The following is a 21,185-nucleotide window of genomic DNA, read 5'->3' on the forward strand; positions in this document are numbered from 1 at the left end:
GGTAATGCAAGATGTTACAGACCACCACAAAATTCAGTGATGCATATTTAATCAATAAAGGTAACTTGCACAAAGAAATTGTGTGATGTTGCTGGATTATTAACGCACATCTGACAAGCCTCAGCAAATAAGAGATGGTACAACACATAAGCAAAATTGAATATATTATGCTGTCCATTCACTTGCATGTGCAGGGGAGACCTAAAAACTGTTTTTTTGCAATGCTCCCATTGCTGCTGCAACACACTGGAGACACTGCCTTTTGCTAGTACAGGTATGGGACCTGTTATCCAGAATGCTCGGGACCTGGGGTTTTCCAGATAACGGATCTTTCTGTAATTTGTGTCTTCATGCCTTAAGTCTACTAGAAATTCATTTAAACATTAAATAAACCCAATAGGCTGGTTTTGCTTCCAATAAGGATTAATTATATCTTAGTTGGGATCAAGTACAAGGTCCTGTTTTATTATTACAGAGAAAAAGGTAATCATTTTTAAAAATTTGGATTATTTGGATAAAATGGAGTCTATGGGAGACAGCCATTCCGTAATTCAGAGCTTTCTGGATATCGGGTTTCCGGATAAGGGATCCTATACCTGTACTATATAACTCCATCCTACAGAGCCTTTGCGCTATCAGCAAACCAAAACACACCCCAGCTGCAGCAGCAGTAGGAAAAAGCATACTGGAGTCTGCTAGGTTAGTAACACTGAACAGAATATGTGAAATGCACTAAAATGGGGTTTTAATATACCATAATGTGTATTTGCCATGCCAGATGTACCTGAAAACCTAGTTGAAAGGTTAGTGAGGGTAAGATTTGGGGCGATTATTTGCTCCCCTAGATATTATGAATATTATGAATCATTGATACACAGATATTTTCTTGTAAACTTGGCTGGTTAAAATATTGTTTGATGCCAGGGTTATTAAAGAGGAGGTTCACCTTTAATTTAACTTTCTTTATGTTATTATTTATGCTAATTCTAAGCAACTTTTCAATTGGCCTTCGATCTTTCTTTTCTTTTTTTTTATAGTTTTTGAATGATCTTCTTCTTCTCGCTCCTTTAGATTTCAAATGGGGGTCACTGACCCCTATCTAGAAACAAATGCTCTGTAAGGCTACACATGTATTATTATTGCTACTTTTTATTACTCATCGTTCTCTTCAGGCTTCTCCTATTCATTTTCCAGCTCAAATAAGTGCATGGTTGCTGGGATAATTCGGACCCTAGCAACAAGTTTGCTGCGCTGTAAAGTGAAGAGCGGCCGAATAAAAAGCTAAATAACTCAAAAACCACAATTAATAGTAAAAAATGAAGGCCAATTGCAAACTGTCTCAGTATATTACACTGTACATCATACTAAAAATGTATTCAAATATGAAAAACCCTCTTTTCCAGAAAAAGGTGGCAAAACCCTAACCAATCGTTTTATACAGAAAAAAAACACAATCACTGACACAACATTACAGGAATTCCTTTATTTGAGGCAGACAATATATAGGGTTGGGAGCTGACTGGCTCTACATGGGAAGATACTGCTCAAAATGCTGGTTTTGGCAAAGGCTGGTCTTAAAGTTGAAGTCAGTCCATTCTGTGGATAAATGTAGGCCCATCCATTGGCAGAATACTATCTAAAGGCATAATATTCAATCAGACTGGGGCAAATGATCTACCAGAGGCGGAAAAGCGCAAAGCACATAAAAAGTAATTAAGAGCAAGAATTTGTGTTTAATGGTTTTATAGTTTCACTTTTTTAAACCAGTACAACGTTCTGTTTAATATGATCCACTCAAATTATGACATCACGCCGCTCGCTTGTTTACGTCACTACACAATGCCAGAGGCGGTTCCTGTCCATGACAGATTTCTCCATGACAACCCATTAAAATGGCTGCCGAGGTCACACAGCGCGTGGAACTCTGGGGCGGTTCAAGCGACCTTGCACTGCGACCTCAACACCGATTCCAACCAATGACAATGCTAAATTTCATAGTGCTATCCAATCAAAACAGGGCGGCAAGCAAGCTTGTTAGAGCCACAAAAAGCCGGGTGATTGGCATGCCTCAGTGTCCATTCATGTTTTACCTGAAAGGCGGAGTACGGAGAAGCCTCCAATAGCGAACGGCTCTAGGCGGGACTTGAGGGGTGAGCGGGTTAGTCTGATCCTATCGTGTGTGTAAGTGAATGTGAGAATCACAGAGATTGCAGGAGAGAGGAGAGGAAAGGTGAGGGGAATTTGATGGTGTTTAGGACATATAGGGGTGGGCGGGAAATGCACAAAATGGGAGTAGGGCGCTACCATGTTTGTCGGGGCAGTGGTGAATGTGCTGTGATGGGGAGGCAGAGTGTTGAGGTTTCCAGAAGGAGGGCCAGTGTGTGTAGAGGACGAGGTTAAGGAGGAAAGGGAATTGACAGCAGGGGATTATACTGTGACATTTTACTTTTTAAAAAAAAGATTTGTGCCTGTTTTAAGTCAGGGATTGGTGCGTTTTGCTCTGGGGCCCTGGATTCACAGAGGGGCCACTTATGGGGTGAAAATGAGAAATTAGATATTAATACAAATTTGGTCCCAGCCTTCTGCCATTGTAGGGCCCAATTCCTGGTGCAGGTTTATTGGTGACTCACAACTACAGCTGGTGATTGGGCAAACTAGAAAGGGTGTGTGGCAAGTTAAAGGGGAACTTCACCGAAATATAGATATTTTTAATAATGAAACAAAAATGTAATTCTAAGCAACTTTCCAATATACAAACTTTTAAACGTATTTGTAACTTTAATTGCAGTAGAGAACAGCATGCGTTTATCTCTCTCTCTTCTCTTGGTCTGATCCTTGAAACACTGCAGTAGGTGTCCGTTCTCCTCCAGGTCTTTTAATCTGCTGTTTCAGAAGTCAGAACCAGGAGTGCAGAGAGTATAAACAGCTGGACAGACGGTTACAAATAACATTAATAAAGTATAGCATTTGTATTGTCTTTATATATCACTTTCTTATAATATTAAGCACAGTTTTATTTCTCCTTTAATTGTACAAGATGTTAAGTGTGATCCTGTCGGCAGGGGAGATCTATGTACTTACCTGCCGAATATACAAAGCTATGGCCTTGCTTTGTGCTTTATTTGTATATTTTTGAAATAATATCACCATAGGTTATTCTGAAAAGGAAGCACGTGTTATTCACGTGTTGTGTTTATAAGCGTGGAGCAGTCATATTTGCCCTATCTATGCAACCTCACCCACATGCTCTTTGCTATAGATCACTCCCCACTGATATCAATGCCATGTAGAATCAGTTGCCCTGCATCGTTATTGATTGGGGGTTCACTGTGGGCCACAATGATCCCACTCATGTCAGTTGGAAGGGATCCACAGAGGGCATTGGTGACAAAGATGCTTCTTGTGTTAAAGCCCTTGTTCAGGTGAAATTTATACCCTTAGATTTCAATATTTAGAGCAATAAGCCCCGGAATATATTGTAAATATCTCACCGAGTAGTAGATGTGGTCCTAGTGCACCAGCCCCAGCTTTAGGGAGTGGCACGCCAGAAAAACTCGAAGAAAGAACAGGACTGTCCGGCACTCAAATGCATCCACAGGACCAGAAAAGTTTTAAGTTAAAATATATTTATTTTATAATGTTAAAAATGTATACTTGCATCTCCATCCGCCCTACACGTTTCGTACCCACCAGGGCACTTAATAATAGACTATATTACCCTTAGAACCAGGTTGTAACTGATTGTATTGAGTAAGCAAGTCCATGCAGTTTGCATTAAAGGAACAGTTCAGTGTTAAAATAAAAACTGGGTAAATAAATAGCCTGTGCAAAATAAAAAAAAAAATTCTAATATAGTTAGGCAAAAATGTAATGTATAAAGGCTGGAGTGACTGGATGTCTAAAATAATAGAGCACTACTTCCTGCTTTTCAGTTTTCTAACTCCGAGTCAGTCAGTGACCATAAGGGGGGCCACAAGAGACCTAATTGTTCAGTGAGTTTGCAATTGATCCTCAGCATTCAGCTCTGATTCAAAAGCAACAGTTATGACCCATGTGGCCTCCAGTTAAGTCACTGATTGGTTACTGCCTGGTAACCAATCAGTGGAAACCATGAAAGCTGCAAAGCAGGAAGTAGTGTTCTGGCCATTATGTTAGACATCCAGTCACTCCAGCCTTTTACATAACATTTTTGACTAACTATATTGAAAAGTCTTTATTTTGCACTCCTATCTATTTACCCATTTTTTTATGTTTATACTGAATAATTCCTTCAATGTACATTGAAGGCCCTGCTGTGGACCCATTATCCCCTTTTTTATGTTATTATTGGTATAATTATTATAGAGCACAGTTTTGTCATCATACGAAGAGTCCTATGGAGATAAAGGGGCCATTCAATCAACCCTGAAGGCATAGTGGAAGAATCATACAAATACACAGCATGATTAGAGCCCTATGCCTGCCTTATTTTGCAGCTTAGCCTTGTAAATAGCATAATGCACTGTTGTTTTGGGGCTCCAGTAAGCAGATCCATTGAATGTTGATTGATCTTTGCTTTTACTCACAGACTTTATTTTATTATTCAGGTAAAGATGGGGAATGTTCTAGCTGCAAGTTCTCCTGCTCCCCCTCCAGCAGGATCCCCTCCAGTCCCAGGCTTAGTATCTGTACCTCCTGGCTTCACAATGCCCCCTGTGGCCGGGTTAACCCCAACTCCGGATAAGAAGGAACCACAAGAAGAGCGGTTACCAAACCCTGGCACATTTGAGGAGTGCCACCGCAAGTGTAAAGGTAATAGTTCTTGCATCTCTTGTCTTTAAAATGTGGTATTTGTTTCTTTTGCGCTTCATGTAGTGATGGGTGAATCTGAAGTGTTTTGCTTTGGCGAAAATGTGCGAAATGCCGAAAATTCGCTGAAATGCATTGGTCTATCGGCAAAAGTGTTTTTTTTCGATGTGCAACAAATTGTGACAAATTTAAATTTTCGACGCTCATCACTAACTACATGTGCTTTCCAGCTGTTTGCTTTTGCTTCCTCTGTATCAGGAGCTTGTGGATAAATAACCTCTATATCTCTTTCCCTCTGACAGCCTGTATTTATAATAATGCCCCTCCTTTCCTCCATAGAATTATTTCCAATCCAGATGGAAGGTGTGAAGCTGATTGTAAACAAGGGGCTAAGTAACTATTTTCAGGTAAGCTGAAAAGTTTGAGGAACTAGGTGTATATAATCATGTATAGGTCAGAGAACATTCTAGAGATTTCTCTAAATCAATAAGATTATGTGCAGAAAGGGCTCTGTGGCATAGCTCAAGTATTCAGGCACTGCTTAATCCTCCAAGGGCAAAATAAATACAATCACAAGGCACAAGGACACTGGATTAATTGTATTTCAAAGAATTATTTTGCTCCGCCTATACAGTGGGAAGCAGTTTACGTGTAAGGTTGTTTTGAGCCGTTCCTCATAAAAGAGAAAATTGTTCACACACTATAGTCTATTAAAAAAAAATGCAAAATAGAGACTGTGGTTGGAGAAGTTGTGATGCAGATAGATATACAAGGAAAACATGTTATGTTTTTTGTCTGTGAATGACTTTAGGGCCTGGGATACTGTCCGTAGACAAGTGAGAGTGCGTCGGCACAAGATGGTCAATCTGCATTGTTGGGTGGGAATATTAAGGGCACTCTTTACTGTTTATTTAGAATGTTATTAAAGGCGGTTGTTTACTTTTAAATTAACTTTTAGTATGATGATGATAAGTGATATTCAGAGACAATTTGCAACTGGTTTTCACTTTTTATTATTTGTGGTTTTTGAGTTATTTAGCTTTTTATTCAGCAGCTCTCCTGCTCTTGGCAATTTCAGAAATTTTGTTGCTGTGGTCCGAGTGACCCTAGCAACCATGCACTGATTTGAATAAGAGACTGGAATATGAATTGGAGAGGCTTGAATAGAAAGATGAGTAATAAAAAGTAGTAATAGCAATACATTTGTAGTCTTAAAGAGCAATTGTTTTTAGATGGGGTCAGCAACCCCCATTTGAAAGCTGTAAACAGTCAGGAGAAGCTAAATAATTCAAGAACTATATAAAAAAAAAAAAAAAATGAAGACCAATTGAAAATCTGCTTAGAAGTGGCCATTCTATTACATATTAAGTTATCTTAAAGGTGAACCACCATTTATAAGCACAATGGTAGCTACAATGCAATACCTGTGTGTTTGGGATGTTGTAATCAGCAGGAGACAGCTACATTATTGTTTATTTATAAGTTGTGTACGAGTACTTGAGAAATGTTCCCTTCCTTTAGCAGGACAGCTTACTCAATGTTTTCCGGTACATAATAATGACCCTGCGTTATTCAAATTTAGGGGTAATACCTGTACTGGCAGTGAATGATTTAAATGTTGTTTTCATGCTTCTCAGAAGTGAATAGACTTGGCTTTTGTGTACTGAGGTTTAAGCAATTATTTTGTACAATGTCTGTGCAATTGGATGCATCTACTTACCTAAAATGTTAACAATTTTATATTATGTAGGGAAATAATAATAGGACTCAAGTGTTTCCATATGATCTCCAGGTATCTGTATTAGGCACTCGGGATTGTAGGGAACTTGTCCTGAAAGCATTCTGTTAAAAGAGTATAACTGACATTGGGAAAAGCACCGAGTTTATGTCATCCTACCATAGGCCTTTAATCCAGTCATTGGGTGCCTGTTATTACTCCAGTTATTTTATTTATTAGCATTGTGGGCTGTACGTGACTATATAGTAACTCTATAGAAGATGATGTCTTCATTAAAGGGGTTGTTCACCTTGGAGTTAACTTTAAGTATGATGTATAGAGTGATATTCTGAGATAATTTGCAATGGATTTTCATTTTATATTATTTAAGGTTTTTGAGTTATTTAGCTTTTTATTCAGCAGCTCTCCAGTTTGCAATTTCAGCAATTATGTTGCTATGGTCCGAATTACTCTAGCAACCATGCACTGATTGGAATAAGAGACTGGAATATGAATTGGAGAGGCTTGAATAGAAAGATGAGTAATAAAAAGTAGCAATAACCATACATTTGTAGCTTTACAATTGTTTTTAGATGGGGTCAGCAACCCCAATTTGCATTATAAACAATCTGTAACAAGTAGCTAGGATCCAAATTACTCTAGCAACCATGCATTGATTTGAATAAGGGACTGGAATATGAAAAAGAGATGACCTTACCAGAAAGACGAAGCAGTAATAATTATTGTGTAGCCTTAGCTTTTTAGATGGGGTCAGCAACACCCATCGGAAAGCTGGAAAGACTCAGAAGAAAAAGGCAAATAATTATTTAGTGAATAAAGTACCCCCTATTGTAAAATATAAGGATATTATAAGTCACGGAGGAGTTCCATGACCATATAAAACTTTATACAGGTTATTGAACTCCGAGGTTACTTCTAAAATCCTTATATTTAACAATAGGGGGTACTTTATGTATTATAATACACAAGTTTTAGTGAGTCGTGACAAAAATGACATCACTACTCACTGTTTATAACCGATGACATCACTAGTCACCGTTTATAAGGTTAGAATTTACAAGATATTCATGACTTTTGTGTATTACAAAACTATAAATAATGAAAACCGATGGAAAAGTTAGAATTGGCCATTCTATTACATACTAAAAGTTTACCACCCCTTTTAGGTCTTTATTAGTTAAGTTCAAAATCTGGTTATTGTAGGATTTTATTTCAATGATGTTTTCAGTGTTCACATTTATTTCTTCCAGCTTAGCTTTATTCACAGTTCTTTCTAGCAGATTGCGTTTTTACATCCTTTGTGAATGCTACCATACTACAGTACATACATACAGTTTATTGCTAATGTAAGTGTTTCTGTTGGTAAAAGAAATGTCAACTGTGGGAATGCTAAATCTTGCACAGCAGCTGGAGAGTGATGATTTCAATAGCAAGTGTAGTTGAAGTCAATTTGTCTTAATTTGTCTAATTACTCTTGTGCCATATTTCAGGTGAATCACACAATTTCTCTCAGTACAATTGGGGAGTCTAACTATCACTTTGGGGCCACCTACGTGGGAACAAAACAGTTGGGCCCAGCAGAGGTGAGTGTGTATGACCTGCAGTGTATTAAATTAAGGCTAATTCTTGTTCACATTAAAGTTCTAGTTAGAGGATAGTCTGGTTGCTGCCTTTAGTTCCCATACGGTCTAGGGATGCACTGAATCCAGGATTCCGTTCGGGATTCAACCTTTTTCAGCAGGATTTGGATTTGGCTGAATCCTTTTTCCCTACTGAATCCAATTCCTAATTTGCATATGTTTTTCCCTTCCCGCCCCTAATTTGCATATGCAAATTAGGTTCGGCATTCGGTAGGGATGCACCGAATCCACTATTTTGGATTCGGACGAACCCGCGAATCCTTCTTGAAAGATTCGGCCAAATACCGAACCGAATCCAAACCCTAATTTGCATATGCAAATTAGGAGTGGAAAGGGGAAAACATTTTTTACTTCCTTGTTTTGTGACAAAAAGTCACGCAATTTCCCTCCCCCGTCTCTAATTTGCATATCCAAATTAGGGTTCGGATTCGGTTCGGCCTGGCAGAATGATTCGGTTGAATCCGAATCCTGCTTAAAAAGGCCGGATCCCGAACCAAATCCTGGATTCGCTGCATCCCTAGTATTCGGCCGAATCTTTCACGAAGAATTCGGGAGTTCGGCCGAATCCAAAATAGTGAATTCGGTGCATCCCTCATACGGACACAATAGAGCTCCCTAACAGCCTTCAACTGTGCTTAAAGGGGAACTATTGCGTAGATGAAAATTGTATATAAGCTTCATCATACTGAAATAAGAAACTTTCTAAATACAATCAATTAAATATTCTGCAATTAAAATCAAGTTTATCTTCACTATCCCTTTTTCAGCATCTGTTTCTCTTGATTCTGCCTTCAGACTGAAGTTGGGTGTCAGCAAGTCATTGACAGTTAGATCCAATATATCTTATAGGAGGGGCTTCCTTTCCTAGCAGATGTATTAGAGCTCACTCAAATAACTGATTCCAGTACAAACAAAATCTAACAAAATAACTGCCTTTTGCACAAATTCTGCATGTAGAGAGACATGATGTCAGGTGATTTTAATAGTGAGCTCTAATACATCTTCTAGGCAAAAGGAGCCCCCCCTATAAGATATATTGGATCTAACTGTCAATGAATATCTGACACCCAACTCCTGCATGAAGAGAGAATGAAGTGAAACAGATGCTGATTGAGGGATAGTAAAGATAAACTTGATTATTTCAGAAACAGTACAGACTTTTTAATACCAAGGTATACGTGTATGAGAGCGGTAGCAACCAAAGACACATTACTGCCTGGATCTTTTAGTAGCTGTCTTACTTTGTGTGCATTACAGGTCCAGCCCCACAATTTAAGTGTGAAACAGATTTTAATCATGGGGATTATGGACATAATATGGATATAGCTTCTATAACCCACAGCTGTAAAGGAACTTGATTTTCTATGAAACGTTTCCCAAGAAAGGAAATTAATATGTCTTTCTGTATATTTTTTTACACATTTTTACTTCATTGGGAGACACAATTGTTCCAAGGCACCCCTGTCTTGGAAATCTTTGTTGCATCCTGGGAGATCCTAGGGCCTATCTGAAGTCTAAGGATGGTTATTTGCAAGTTTTTGGCATAGGGTTTAAATAAATGCAGATTATCCTGTTTATCCTATTGGACTTTCTGTGTAATTGTGTCAACACTTGGGGGCAGATTTATCAAGGGTCGAATTGAAAATTCAAATTATTTTATGGTCAAAACTCAAATTCGACTAGGGAGTTATTCAAATTCGATTTGAATTCTTTAAAAAAAAAAAATAGAATTTTCGAGATTTATTAAACTCTGGCCTTTTAATAATTCGAATTCGACTATTCACCACCTAAAACCTGCAGAATTGCTGTTTAAGTCAATGGGAGAGGTCCAGGAGTTGTTTGCATCCTTCCTGACAATCAAGTTTTTTTCGGGGAAAACAACACGAATCGAGTTTTAAAAATTTGAAACAATTTGATTCGAGTTTTTGGGTAAATTTTATTCATCTGAGTTTGAAAAATTGAAAAATTCGATTTTAATAATACATTTTGATTGGTCGAATTTCGAATTTATGAGAGTTTAGGGGAGTTTTTAGAAACTCGTATGAATTCGAAACTCGACCTTTGATGTGCCTCTTGCAGTGTATACAAGAAGTATTCTCTACCAAGTTCATATTGTGCTTCAATACAGGGTAACATGCACAAATACTAAACTATATATTAATTTCATCAAATTAATCAACTCATATAGTTTCCACTACCACCTCTATGCTGACAATACTCAGATCTATCTCTCATCTCCTCCTCACCCAAGATGCTGCCAAAATTCTTATTCACGCTCTCATCCTATCACGCCTAGACTACTGTAACTCTATTTTAATTGGCCTTGCCCTCCAGAGAATGTCACCTTTCCAGTCCATAATGAACACTGCTGCGAGGCTCATACACCTCAGCAACCGCTCCTCCTCTGCCTTGCCATTCTGTCAATCCCTGCACTGGCTTCCACTACCTCTCAGAATTAAATTCAAATTAATGACCCTGACATTCAAAGCACTTCATAACTCTGCCCCACCCTACATCTCTGAACTCATTTCTATATACTCATCCAACTGCTTACTATGCTCCTCTACTGACCTGCTACTCAACTCTTCTCTCATACCTCCTCACATGCTCGCATTCAAGACTTTGCAAGGGCTGCACCCCTCCTCTGGAATTCTCTCCCACGCAGGCCCGGACTGGCAATCTGTGGGTTCTGGCAAATGCCAGAGGGACTGCTGTAAGGTGCCATAGAAAGTCAGTATTTAGTGGGCTGTTTGGGCCTCTGTGTTGGCTGATTGGGCCTCTGTGTACCTGAAATGCCAGGGCCTATTCTAATTCTCAGTCCGGACCTGCTCCCACGGTCTGCCCGACTTTCTCCCAACCTTTCTGATATCAAGAAATCTCTTAAAACGCACTTCTTTCGAGAAGCCTACCCTGACTCTGCTTAACTACCAAACACAACACCACATAGAGTACCACATTTCTCACCCACTTAATTCGATCTTGTCCACTCCCACAGCTTGTGTATTACTCCCTTCCCTTTAGAGTGTAAGCTCTTTCTGCATAGGGCCTTCCTCGCCTTTTGTACCGGTATTGATTGTGATGTATGTAACTCCATATGTTCTATGTATATAATTCATGTGATTTAGTTGTATAATCGCATTTACTTTACAGCGCTACGCAATATGTTGGCGCTATTAAATACATGTTAATAATAAAATGATGCATTTATGTAGTAGTAACTGGGCAGCTTCTTTTCCCATTTGTACAGATTTGGTGTTAAAAGTGTGAATTATCGGTCGAGTCACACAGTGATGATTTTCACTTCTGTCCCATCAGGCATTCCCAGTTTTGGTCGGTGATTTTGATAATAGCGGCAGTCTCAATGGTCAGATAATTCATCAGGTCACTAATAACATCAGGTCAAAAATTGCATTGCAGGTAAGAGAGACCTATAGAGCCATACTGCTCACTTTGTTGATTAATTGTGCTTTCCCTTCACTGAGTGTCACACCCACACTTTTACATTTGGTTTCTCCCAGACCCAGCAGTCAAAGTTTGTGAACTGGCAACTGGATACGGAATACCGAGGTGAAGACTACACAGCCTCTGTCACACTTGGAAACCCAGATATATTAGTCGGATCAGGTAAGGCATCAGTGCTCATTAGAAGAAATGCTTGTGTTTGTCATACCATTAGGCTTTTTTAAAGGAAAAGTAAACCTTAAAAATAAGTGTAAAATTGATAAGGGTGCTGCTATTCTAAGCACTTTTGCAATGTAGATTCATTATTTTATTTTTTTTTATTTCAGGATATTGTAAAAATTAATTTACTGTTACTATGAATACATTTTGTTACAACAGCGCCACCTGCTTATCATTTTCTCGACCAGTCTGACCACAGAATAGTCAAGGAAGTTGTCAAGAGAAAGAAAGAGGGTTGGTTTGATGTTTTTCCAGGTTAGGAAAGATTTGCGAAAGGTTTTTTTTTCCCCTAAGTAGAAGAACATCAGAGCAGCCCTTTTTCTTGACAATTTCCTTGACTACTTGGTGGACAGACTGGTGGGAAAATGACCTGCAGGTGGCGCTGTTGAAAATAATTAATTGATGTTAACAGTACATGCATCTTTTAATATCTTGGAATGATAAAAAAATAATATTGAATGTACATTGCAAAAGTGCTTAGAATAGCACCCTCATCAATTTTACATTCACTTATTTTCAAGGTTTACTTTAAATCCAATATAGCATATTGTAATTCCTTCTCACAGATCTGGACTGGGATTCAAAATAGGCCCTGGCATTTCAAGTACAAAGAGGCCCAAACAGCCCCCCACAGACCCTCTGTATAGTGACAGTCTATGGCTCCTTACAGCAATCCCTCTGGTATTTGCCAGAATTCAGATTGCCTTCCCCTCTCAGTGAGAATTTCAGCACCGCTGAAGAATCTTCTGAATTCCTTTAAAGGGGGAACTATCGTTAAAATGAAAATTCTGTACCATTTCTGAAATAGTTCACTATTTCTCTCCATTCTCTCTTCATGCAGCAGTTGGGTGTCAGATGAATGATCCAATATATCTTATAGGGGGGTCTCCTTTTGCCTAGAAGATGTATTAGAGCTCACTCTATTAAAATCACCAGACATCATGTCTCTCTACATGCAGGATTTGTGCAAAATGCAGTTATTTTGTTACATTTTGTTTGTACTGAAAGTGAGTGAGCGCTAATACATTTGCTAGGAAAGGAAGCCCCTCCTATTACGATATTGGATCTAACTGTCAATAAATATCTGACACCCAAGGCTCTAGCTGATTTATACAGGGAATATGTACTACGGATAGGTCTGCATGGTTTAAATATTTACTTTCACTTTATTTTCTTAATTGGAATATATTTCTTATTATTATTCACTGTTCCCTTTTATTTATATTTTAATTCAACCCGTAAATGTGCCCCAACTCTCGTCTGAGTGGGCAGCTCATGTATGTGGCCCAAAACAATTAACATCATAACTAATATTTTGATAACGGCTCGTTCAAGAATCAGTTGGACAGAGTAGAAAATCCTTAAGTGAATTTTAGCATCTGATATAGCTTAGCAGATGGGTTGCTAAACCACTTGTTTGCAAGTCCGTCTATCCATGTATTGGCAGCTTTGTTGTGTTCTTATAGCTCTTCTCTGCTTAATCTGTTCTCAGGTATCCTGGTAGCACATTATCTACAAAGTATCACTCCTAGTCTGGCACTAGGAGGGGAATTAGTGTATCATCGACGTCCTGGGGAGGAGGGAACAGTCATGTCTTTAGCAGGAAGATACACAGGTAACGTGTGTTGTGTCTATACTTTAGAATTATTTTTGTAGCTGCATATGACTCTCCGTATCCATTTGTGATTTACTTTGCTCATCTGCACAAAGAGATATTAAGGAGCAGCTTTATTAAGGGTCAAACTGAAAAGTCGAGTTTTTGAAAACGTGTTTTCTTTTTTTTTTTCTTTTTTTTTTTTGCCAGAACTCTCAAATTTGAATTATAAATGATCCAAACTCGAAACTCGATTTGAGTTTGGATTCGAATTTCAATATTTATCATGCTCTGGCCCTTTAAGAACTCGAATTTGACTATTCACCACCCTAAAATCCTACAAATTACTGTATAGGTCAATGGGAGAGGTCCAGGGATGAATTTGGTGATGTTTGTAGCCTTCCTGACGGTCGAGTTTTTTCCAGAGAGAAAACTAAAACTAGGTCTTTTAAATTCGTTCAAGTTTGAAAAATTTGATTTTATTACATTTTGACTAGTCGAATTTGGAATTTATGGGAGTTTAATAAACTCACATGAATTTGACCCTTGATAAATGTGCCTTTAAAAGTTGGACCTTAGAGCATAATATACCTGGGCGGAAAACATTTTTTTTTTTTTTTTTTTTTGAAAACATACTCTTTTAATTTCATCTGAGAATTCTGAATTTAAATCTGGATTTATTCCTCATAGAGGATAAAAACCATCATAGGCTTGTATGCACCATTTCTTTGCTTCAGTTACACAACTGTTGACATGTGCAGCTCTTATGTATTGTGTCATTCTGCATCTGTGATATTTAGTCTTTTATTGAATATTGTTTATTACATCTAGCTCCTAGCTGGACGGCGACACTCACCCTTGGGCAGGCAGGAGCACATGCTACCTACTACCACAAAGCCAATGACCAGGTAAATTGGGGAACAAAATAAATGGGGTACCAGGTTTTTTGATTAGCAGTCCTGACTCGGTAATATGTCATAACTTTAAAGTAAGGTCGAACTAAGAATTAGGCTAGATATGTTACATGTTGTGTATTGTCACTTCTCAGAGCACACTAAGCATGTGCAGTGTCACTAGTACTCAAAACTTATTTACTTATTTTAATTTTAAAGGGGACCTGTCACACACAAAAATAATTCCAAATCCTATTTTATCATGTTAGTCAAGCAAAATGAACGTTAATTACACTCAAAAAAATTTTTTCATCTGGTTTCCTTCCATCTGGAAATTAATAATCATAACAAGCAGGCAGGGGCCATTTTGTGGACACTTATTAAGGCAAGCTTTGCATCATCTCAGAATTTTGTTTGTGCACCAGAATGGGGGACCTGGTGTCCATCCCCATGCCCTGGCTACACAATTAAATGGTTAAGAGACAGGGGAAAGTGTGGAGAGCAGTGACATCTAGGAATGGAAATTGAAAGTTATTGTCTGCCCCGCCTCTATGTTTAAGGCATAGAGGAGGGGCAGACAATATTTGATTGACAGCTGAGATTTTTAAATGAGTTTACAACAGCTATGAATGCTTAAGTAAAAAAAAAAAATTGGGATTTCGTGATTAATTTGAAAAGGACATTTATTATACAGCTTTTTATGTCTGGGGGACAGGTCCCCTTTAAAGGGATATCATATACAGCATTTCAGGCCTTATTAAATTTTAGCCTTTAGTTCTCTTTGGAAATGGGAGAGTGAATGTAAAATGTTAACGCTGTTCACTCAAGTTCCCTTGTACATATGGTCAGGTAAATCACACATATTCACATGAATAGCCAATCATCTGATTCCAAAAGTGACCCCCCCCCCAACATATTTTCCTACAGGCCAAACAAATATATTGGCTCTATTAATCCACTAGTGTGCGGTTTCATTTTACAATATCTCACCAACCAGATTATTATCATTCTCAAAAGATAAGTCTGTATGGACCTAGGATAAGTGTTAGGGTTGCTACACACTACATTATTACACTAATTCTGAATTGCTTCTTAAATATCACAGCTGCATAGAGATTACATTTACCTTGGTTATCTGTTAGGCGGCTCTTACTGCTGCAGTTATGGGATCCCTTATCCGGAAACCCGGTATCCAGCTCTGAATTATGAAAAGTCCCTCTTCCATAGACTCCATTTTTATCCAAATAATCCAAAATTTACAAAATTATTTCTTTTTTCTCTGTAATAATAAAGCAGTAGCTTGTACTTGATCCAAACTGATATAATTAATCATCAATGGAAGCAAAACCAGCCTATTGGGTTAATGTTTACATGATTTTCTAGTAGACTTAAGGTGTGACGATCCAAATTATAGAAAGATCCCTTGTCCGGAAAACCCCAAGTCCCAAGCATTCTGGATAATCGTATTAGGGTTGCCACCTGGCGGTAAAAATGGTGGTTGATTCCAATGTTATTAATAGGGAAAAACATATAAATATATAGGAAGGCCGGTATTTTTTTCCAGAAAAGGTGGAAACCCTAGTCCCATACTTGTACTATTTGTTCTTCCCACTTCCTCGTACCTCTAACCATTCTGTTTCTTCTCTATCTTTAGCTCCAGTTGGGGGTTGAGTTCGAGGCCAGCGCCCGAATGCAGGACACAAGTGTTTCGCTTGGTTATCAGCTGGACCTTCCCAAAGCCAACCTGCTGTTTAAAGGTTTGTGCAGTGGACGTGCAATACCATGATCTGACACTAGAGGGCTGTCCATTTTTTATGTTCTCTGCATATTGCTCAAATATATCTTTTTTATACTTTATTTCTGTGCTGTGAGTGCCACTATACTCTCAATTATTCAGCAGAATTGTTCTTAGAACAGGAGAGCACTTATTCTGGTATAGTTTCATGCTGCCTCGCTGTAAAGGCTTTATCTGCTGCAAACATCCAGTACTGGCCAATTCTGATTGTATTTGTATTTGCCTGGGTTTTACTGCCATTGCTTACTGTTTCTCTTCTCTCCCTGCAGGTTCCATAGATAGCAACTGGATCGTTGGAGCCACTCTAGAAAAGAAGTTGCCTCCTCTTCCACTCACTCTAGCCATGGGGGCTTTCCTCAACCACAAGAAAAACAAATTCCAGTGTGGCTTCGGCCTGACTATAGGTTAACATCGCCTTCCTCATCTGAGCTAGTGGCCTCCCCTCCACACCCTGACTAGTGGGCATCTCTTTGCTTACTAACTTCTCTTCTTACTCGCTCTTCCTCCCCTACTCCTGCCAGGCTTCATTTTAATGTTTATTTTTAATTTAAGGGGTAGGAAGGCAGTGATGGATGAAAAAAAACAAAAAAGAAATATTTAAACTATGCCTTCAGTTTTAAGGGGAGGCTGTCATCCTCTGTTCTTTCTGCAGTCTCTGATTAGTGGGCGTGGTCTTCTCTACAGCGTTTTGTCCTGTTCATTGGGGGGCTGTCTCATCTTGTGTCTCTGTTTATTAGGGGCTGCTTCGTGTTTAACCCTCCCACCCCTGCTCTCTCTCTGGTCCTTGCCAGATTGAGGGCTTTATTTTCCTTCTTTAACTTGAAGGTTTTCCTATTCTTCTCTGGCCCTTACCTGTCTCGTATCTGCTAGGCGAGGATGGAATCTCTGAGACAGCTGCTCTATCAAACTGACTGCTGCCTCTCTGATTGGTGGATCTCTGCCATTAGATTATTATGATATACACAAGAGCATATAATGGGGCCTGTGTAAACACAATACTGATCTTATGCTGCTGTCTGGGGGTGGGGGGGGGGGGTTGGTGGGAGAGGGTAAGTCCTGCCGCTTACTGTGCCCCCTCAATAGGAGTGTGGATGTAAATCATGTTTATAAGTTATACAAACACAGATCTTTTACACAAAATTGAAGTGAAGTCCAAAGCGAAGTCATTGCCGGGCATGTTCGGCACAAATAAAGTGACTTCTGCAAAGGGAATTTGTGTAATGTCATGTCTCCATCATTCCAGAAATGTGTCTGCCCCTTGGTTTATTAGTCTTGCATCTGCGTTTTGATAATAATTTGATCCATCTTGTGGCAAAACAATAATTGGCACTGCACCTTTCATGATTTCAAATTTAATTTAAAAAGCTTTTATTCGCATCACATGACTTTAGATCTCTGCCCAGTAACATTTCAGGCCCCTACACCGGCCTTTTTTCAAGGCTTTGTTACAAGTTGAAATTGAGAGGGTGTTTGCCGCACCTTCTAACCTAATGCCTATACCTCGGGAGGTCCCTTGGCCGAGGGTCTAGACACCTCGGTATAGATGTGCTGACTACTCCTATGTAAATAGAAAACTGATTCAATGCTCAAGGGAGAGACAAAAATCGGAGTACATGGCGTCGCACAATCTAATAGTGGCCTTGTATTGTGTCTTTCAATATTGAAGTGATCAACTATGATTGTACAAATTAAACATTGTGATTTTTGTGAACGTGTCCTTTGTGTTTATTGCGTGGAAAATAAGGTGAAACTCTTATAAATACATGGTGAGTAGAATTGGTTAAAGTGCATAATGCTTAATGTGAGCAGGGTGGCGTACTAGAACCCACGACTCGGACGCCAATTTAAGAACCAGATAAAAAATAAAAATTTATTTTAAAAATAAAAGTTATTTTTTATCTGGTTCTTAAATTGGCGTCCGAGTCGTGGGTTCTAGTACGCCACCCTGCTCACATTAAGCATTATGCACTTTAACCAATTCTACTCACCATGTATTTATAAGAGTTTCACCTTATTTTCCACGCAATAAACACAAAGGACACGTTCACAAAAATCACAATGTTTAATTTGTACAATCATAGTTGATCACTTCAATATTGAAAGACACAATACAAGGCCACTATTAGATTGTGCGACGCCATGTACTCCGATTTTTGTCTCTCCCTTGAGCATTGAATCAGTTTTTTTTGTTACAAGTTGGTTGAAGTGGAGACCGTGCAGCATCATTCACCTGTTTCTTTGAAGTTGGTGAGTGCCGATTGCTTCCAATGTCTGCAAATAATTTGACCCGAGCCTAATTTGCTCAGGTAAAGCTCAGTTTTCCCCACTGAGACATGGTTACTGCAGTGGTCAGTAATGTACACAAAAAGCACATTTCTCTATGCAGTTCTTATGAAAACAGCACAGATACATGTAGCAGCTTGTTACAGATTAGAGCCCATAAAGAACCCACCAGTTAGCAGTATTCTGTTAACAGACTAAAACATAGCTTCTCCAAAAAGAAGAGGGAGAAACTTTCTGTGGAGGGAGGGTCACTGACCCCATATAAATAACAAATGCTCTGTAAGGCTACAGATTAGTGATGTGTGGGCTGGCCAAATACCCCATTTGCGGGTGGCGGGCAGGTCTGGGTCGAGCTCTTCTTCCTGCTCTCCCTGCCCACCACCTTGCACTTACGGTTTTATAGCTGTGTGCCCTGCCCCTTTGTGATGTCATCGGTGGGGCGAGTCTATAAAAGGAAGCCGGACGCGGGTGGAGGGAGGGCTGGTCAGGTAAAACCCCACCCACACATCACTATTACATATGTATTGTTATTGCTGATTTTTACTAAGCTTTCTTTTCAGCCCCTCTCTTATTCACATTCCTGGCTTATAGAAATCAATGCATGGTTGCTAGGGTTATTTGGTCCCTAGCAACAAGATTTCAGAGCACTACTAAATGAAAGGCTAGATAATTCAAAAACCACAAAAAAAAAAGAATGAATGAAAACCAATTGCAATTGGAGTATCATTACGCATACGACACATGAAGACCCCCAGATACCGGCTCTGTATCATGATCCCTTCCTTAGCACTGCACTTCAGATTCATCTAAGGTTAGTTATGAGTGGTGGTTATTAATAAAGCTGCTTTATAAGCTACAGTATTACAATGTGGAACCCTAGTGTGCACATATAGATGATTTCTAATAGAGCCCTGCAGCATAGACTGGATTCCTATGTGGCACTCAACTCATTGCACTTTGTACAAACAAGAGAAACTTAAAGCAGTACTGGGAGAAGATGGAAACATTTGCTTGCAGGTTAACTGCCGTTAGTAAGGCTTTGTATCCAGCAGACTCAACTATTTTAAGTTGCACTTGGCAGCTTTGGTTTTTTTTTCCCTGCTTATTACCTGATGTGACCACTAGTAGGAGCCACTGACCCTGATTTTCTCTGCTTCCCATGGAGTCTAATTGAGTAAGATAATCACAGAGATGTCTGTACTTGAATGTGGGAATGCAGATTGCACATGCCACCAAAGAGAAGGCTGAGAGGAGAGCACAAGAGCTTCTTACCTGACCAACAGGGATTAATCAACTGTCAGGAGGTGACTGAAGCCGCTGAAGGGAGATCCATGTTTGCAGAGCTGCCTATGAAAAAAACACAGAAATAATACATTTGGTATTGTTTAAGTGAGTTAAAGGGAGCTGCTCTAAAGGGCCTGTCACTGGGGCAGTCTCAGCATTTATTAGACTGGAGCTCATAGTTAGCTCTGCAGGCCTGTCTCTCCCTACAGCAACTTCAGTCACCTCCTGAGCCCTCTGCTCTGCTGGCTGCTCATTCATCCCTCTTGGTCGGGGCAAGAGTTCTAGTCCTCCACTCTGAGCCTTTCTCTTCCAACAAGACAAATGTGAGGCCATGTACACCTGCTCTGGACTAGACTCCAGACTCCTCTATGGTACACCTCTTCTAAAAAAATGCACTTCCTCCCAGCATCCATTCTGAGCAGCCTCCCATGCAAATTAGATTGCTCTCTGATGTCACTGATGATGGCACTTTCAATTTGCTGGGAAAACTAAAAATGTGTAACCAATATTAAGATGGTGCTACCCAATGTCCTTCTACATATACTTCCTACAGAACTAGCAGAGCTGGTAACCACCCCCATATTTTTTCAGAAGTTACCAGATTTTGGGATCCACCCCCCTGATTTCTTGTCACTCCAAAAGCATTCCCCAGATTTTGTCAATTTCCTACAATTTGCAGGCAAAAATGCGATGTGCACTAGTGATGGCCGAATTTATGCGCCAGGCATGGATTCGCAGAGAATTTCCACATTTGCAGCCCAAGAATGGTTTTGTGAAATGGTGAGAAAACATTTTTCCTGCCGTGAAAAATTTGGCATGAAAAAAATAGTTGCAGGTCAAAATTGTCACGGGCAAAAAAATTGTCACGTATCAAATTTAGACGCCCAGAGACTTTAATGGATTTGGACAAAAGAGTGGTGCTTAAAAAAACTGTCGATCATGAGTAACATACCATGGTGGTTTAGCGGGGACTAGGGCCTGGCGGGGACACCCGCAGCCCTAGTCCTCTTCGTTGGGCGCCGGAATCCTCTATGACACTTGCGGCTGCTCACTTCCGGGTTTGTGGTGGCGGCAAGTGACGTTCATCACGCTATGGCGCAAAATTCAAACATATTTAAAGGGGCTTCGATGCCTGTTGTTAGGTCTAACTTCTTAGTTCCTGGGTGTGATTTTTGTCCTGTTTGATTCCTGTTTTGACCCTTGCCTGCCTGACTATTCTAAACTCTGCCAAATCTGACCCTTGCCTGCCTGACTATCAGTTGAACGATGCCTGTACCGACCTCGGCCTGCCTGACTACGCTTTTCGTCTATTCCCTGAACTGGTGCCTTCCATCCAAAACCTCGGTAATGACCGTGCCCCTTTGCCTGTCCAGAACTCTTGCTTGGCTCCTCTCTTATTAAGACCTGGCGGCATCTGAGTAACTGAGGGCTCCTTCCAAGACCATATTAGAAAGTAAAAGTTTGGGGAGCACCGCCCATCCAGTATAGA

General features: G+C 39.6%; 1 protein-coding gene across 1 annotated transcript; it reads left to right on the forward strand.

The window, feature by feature from the left end:
* The first annotated feature begins 2,212 nt into the window (after window positions 1–2,212).
* Window positions 2,213–17,339, forward strand: tomm40.L (translocase of outer mitochondrial membrane 40 homolog L homeolog). Its single transcript, NM_001087140.1, has 10 exons — window positions 2,213–2,230; window positions 4,587–4,791; window positions 5,128–5,195; window positions 8,017–8,109; window positions 11,482–11,583; window positions 11,685–11,790; window positions 13,340–13,462; window positions 14,273–14,349; window positions 15,989–16,091; window positions 16,399–17,339. Exons 2-10 carry the CDS (start codon window positions 4,593–4,595, stop codon window positions 16,536–16,538), a joined length of 1,011 nt encoding a protein of 336 aa, NP_001080609.1. The 5' UTR covers window positions 2,213–2,230; window positions 4,587–4,592; the 3' UTR covers window positions 16,539–17,339.
* The last annotated feature ends 3,846 nt before the right edge of the window (window positions 17,340–21,185 follow it).

The sequence above is a fragment of the Xenopus laevis genome, chromosome 7L, assembly GCF_017654675.1.
Source record: "Xenopus laevis strain J_2021 chromosome 7L, Xenopus_laevis_v10.1, whole genome shotgun sequence".
Lineage (NCBI taxonomy): Eukaryota > Metazoa > Chordata > Amphibia > Anura > Pipidae > Xenopus > Xenopus laevis.

Excerpts from the sequence above, each read along its gene's own strand:
- tomm40.L (NM_001087140.1), top strand. The coding sequence starts at position 4,593 with ATGGGGAATGTTCTAGCTGCAAGTTCTCCTGCTCCCCCTCCAGCAGGA. Across the intron at positions 11,584-11,684 it reads GGTCAAAAATTGCATTGCAG|ACCCAGCAGTCAAAGTTTGT; the intron begins GTAAGAGAGACC and ends GGTTTCTCCCAG. Across the intron at positions 16,092-16,398 it reads AGCCAACCTGCTGTTTAAAG|GTTCCATAGATAGCAACTGG; the intron begins GTTTGTGCAGTG and ends CTCTCCCTGCAG.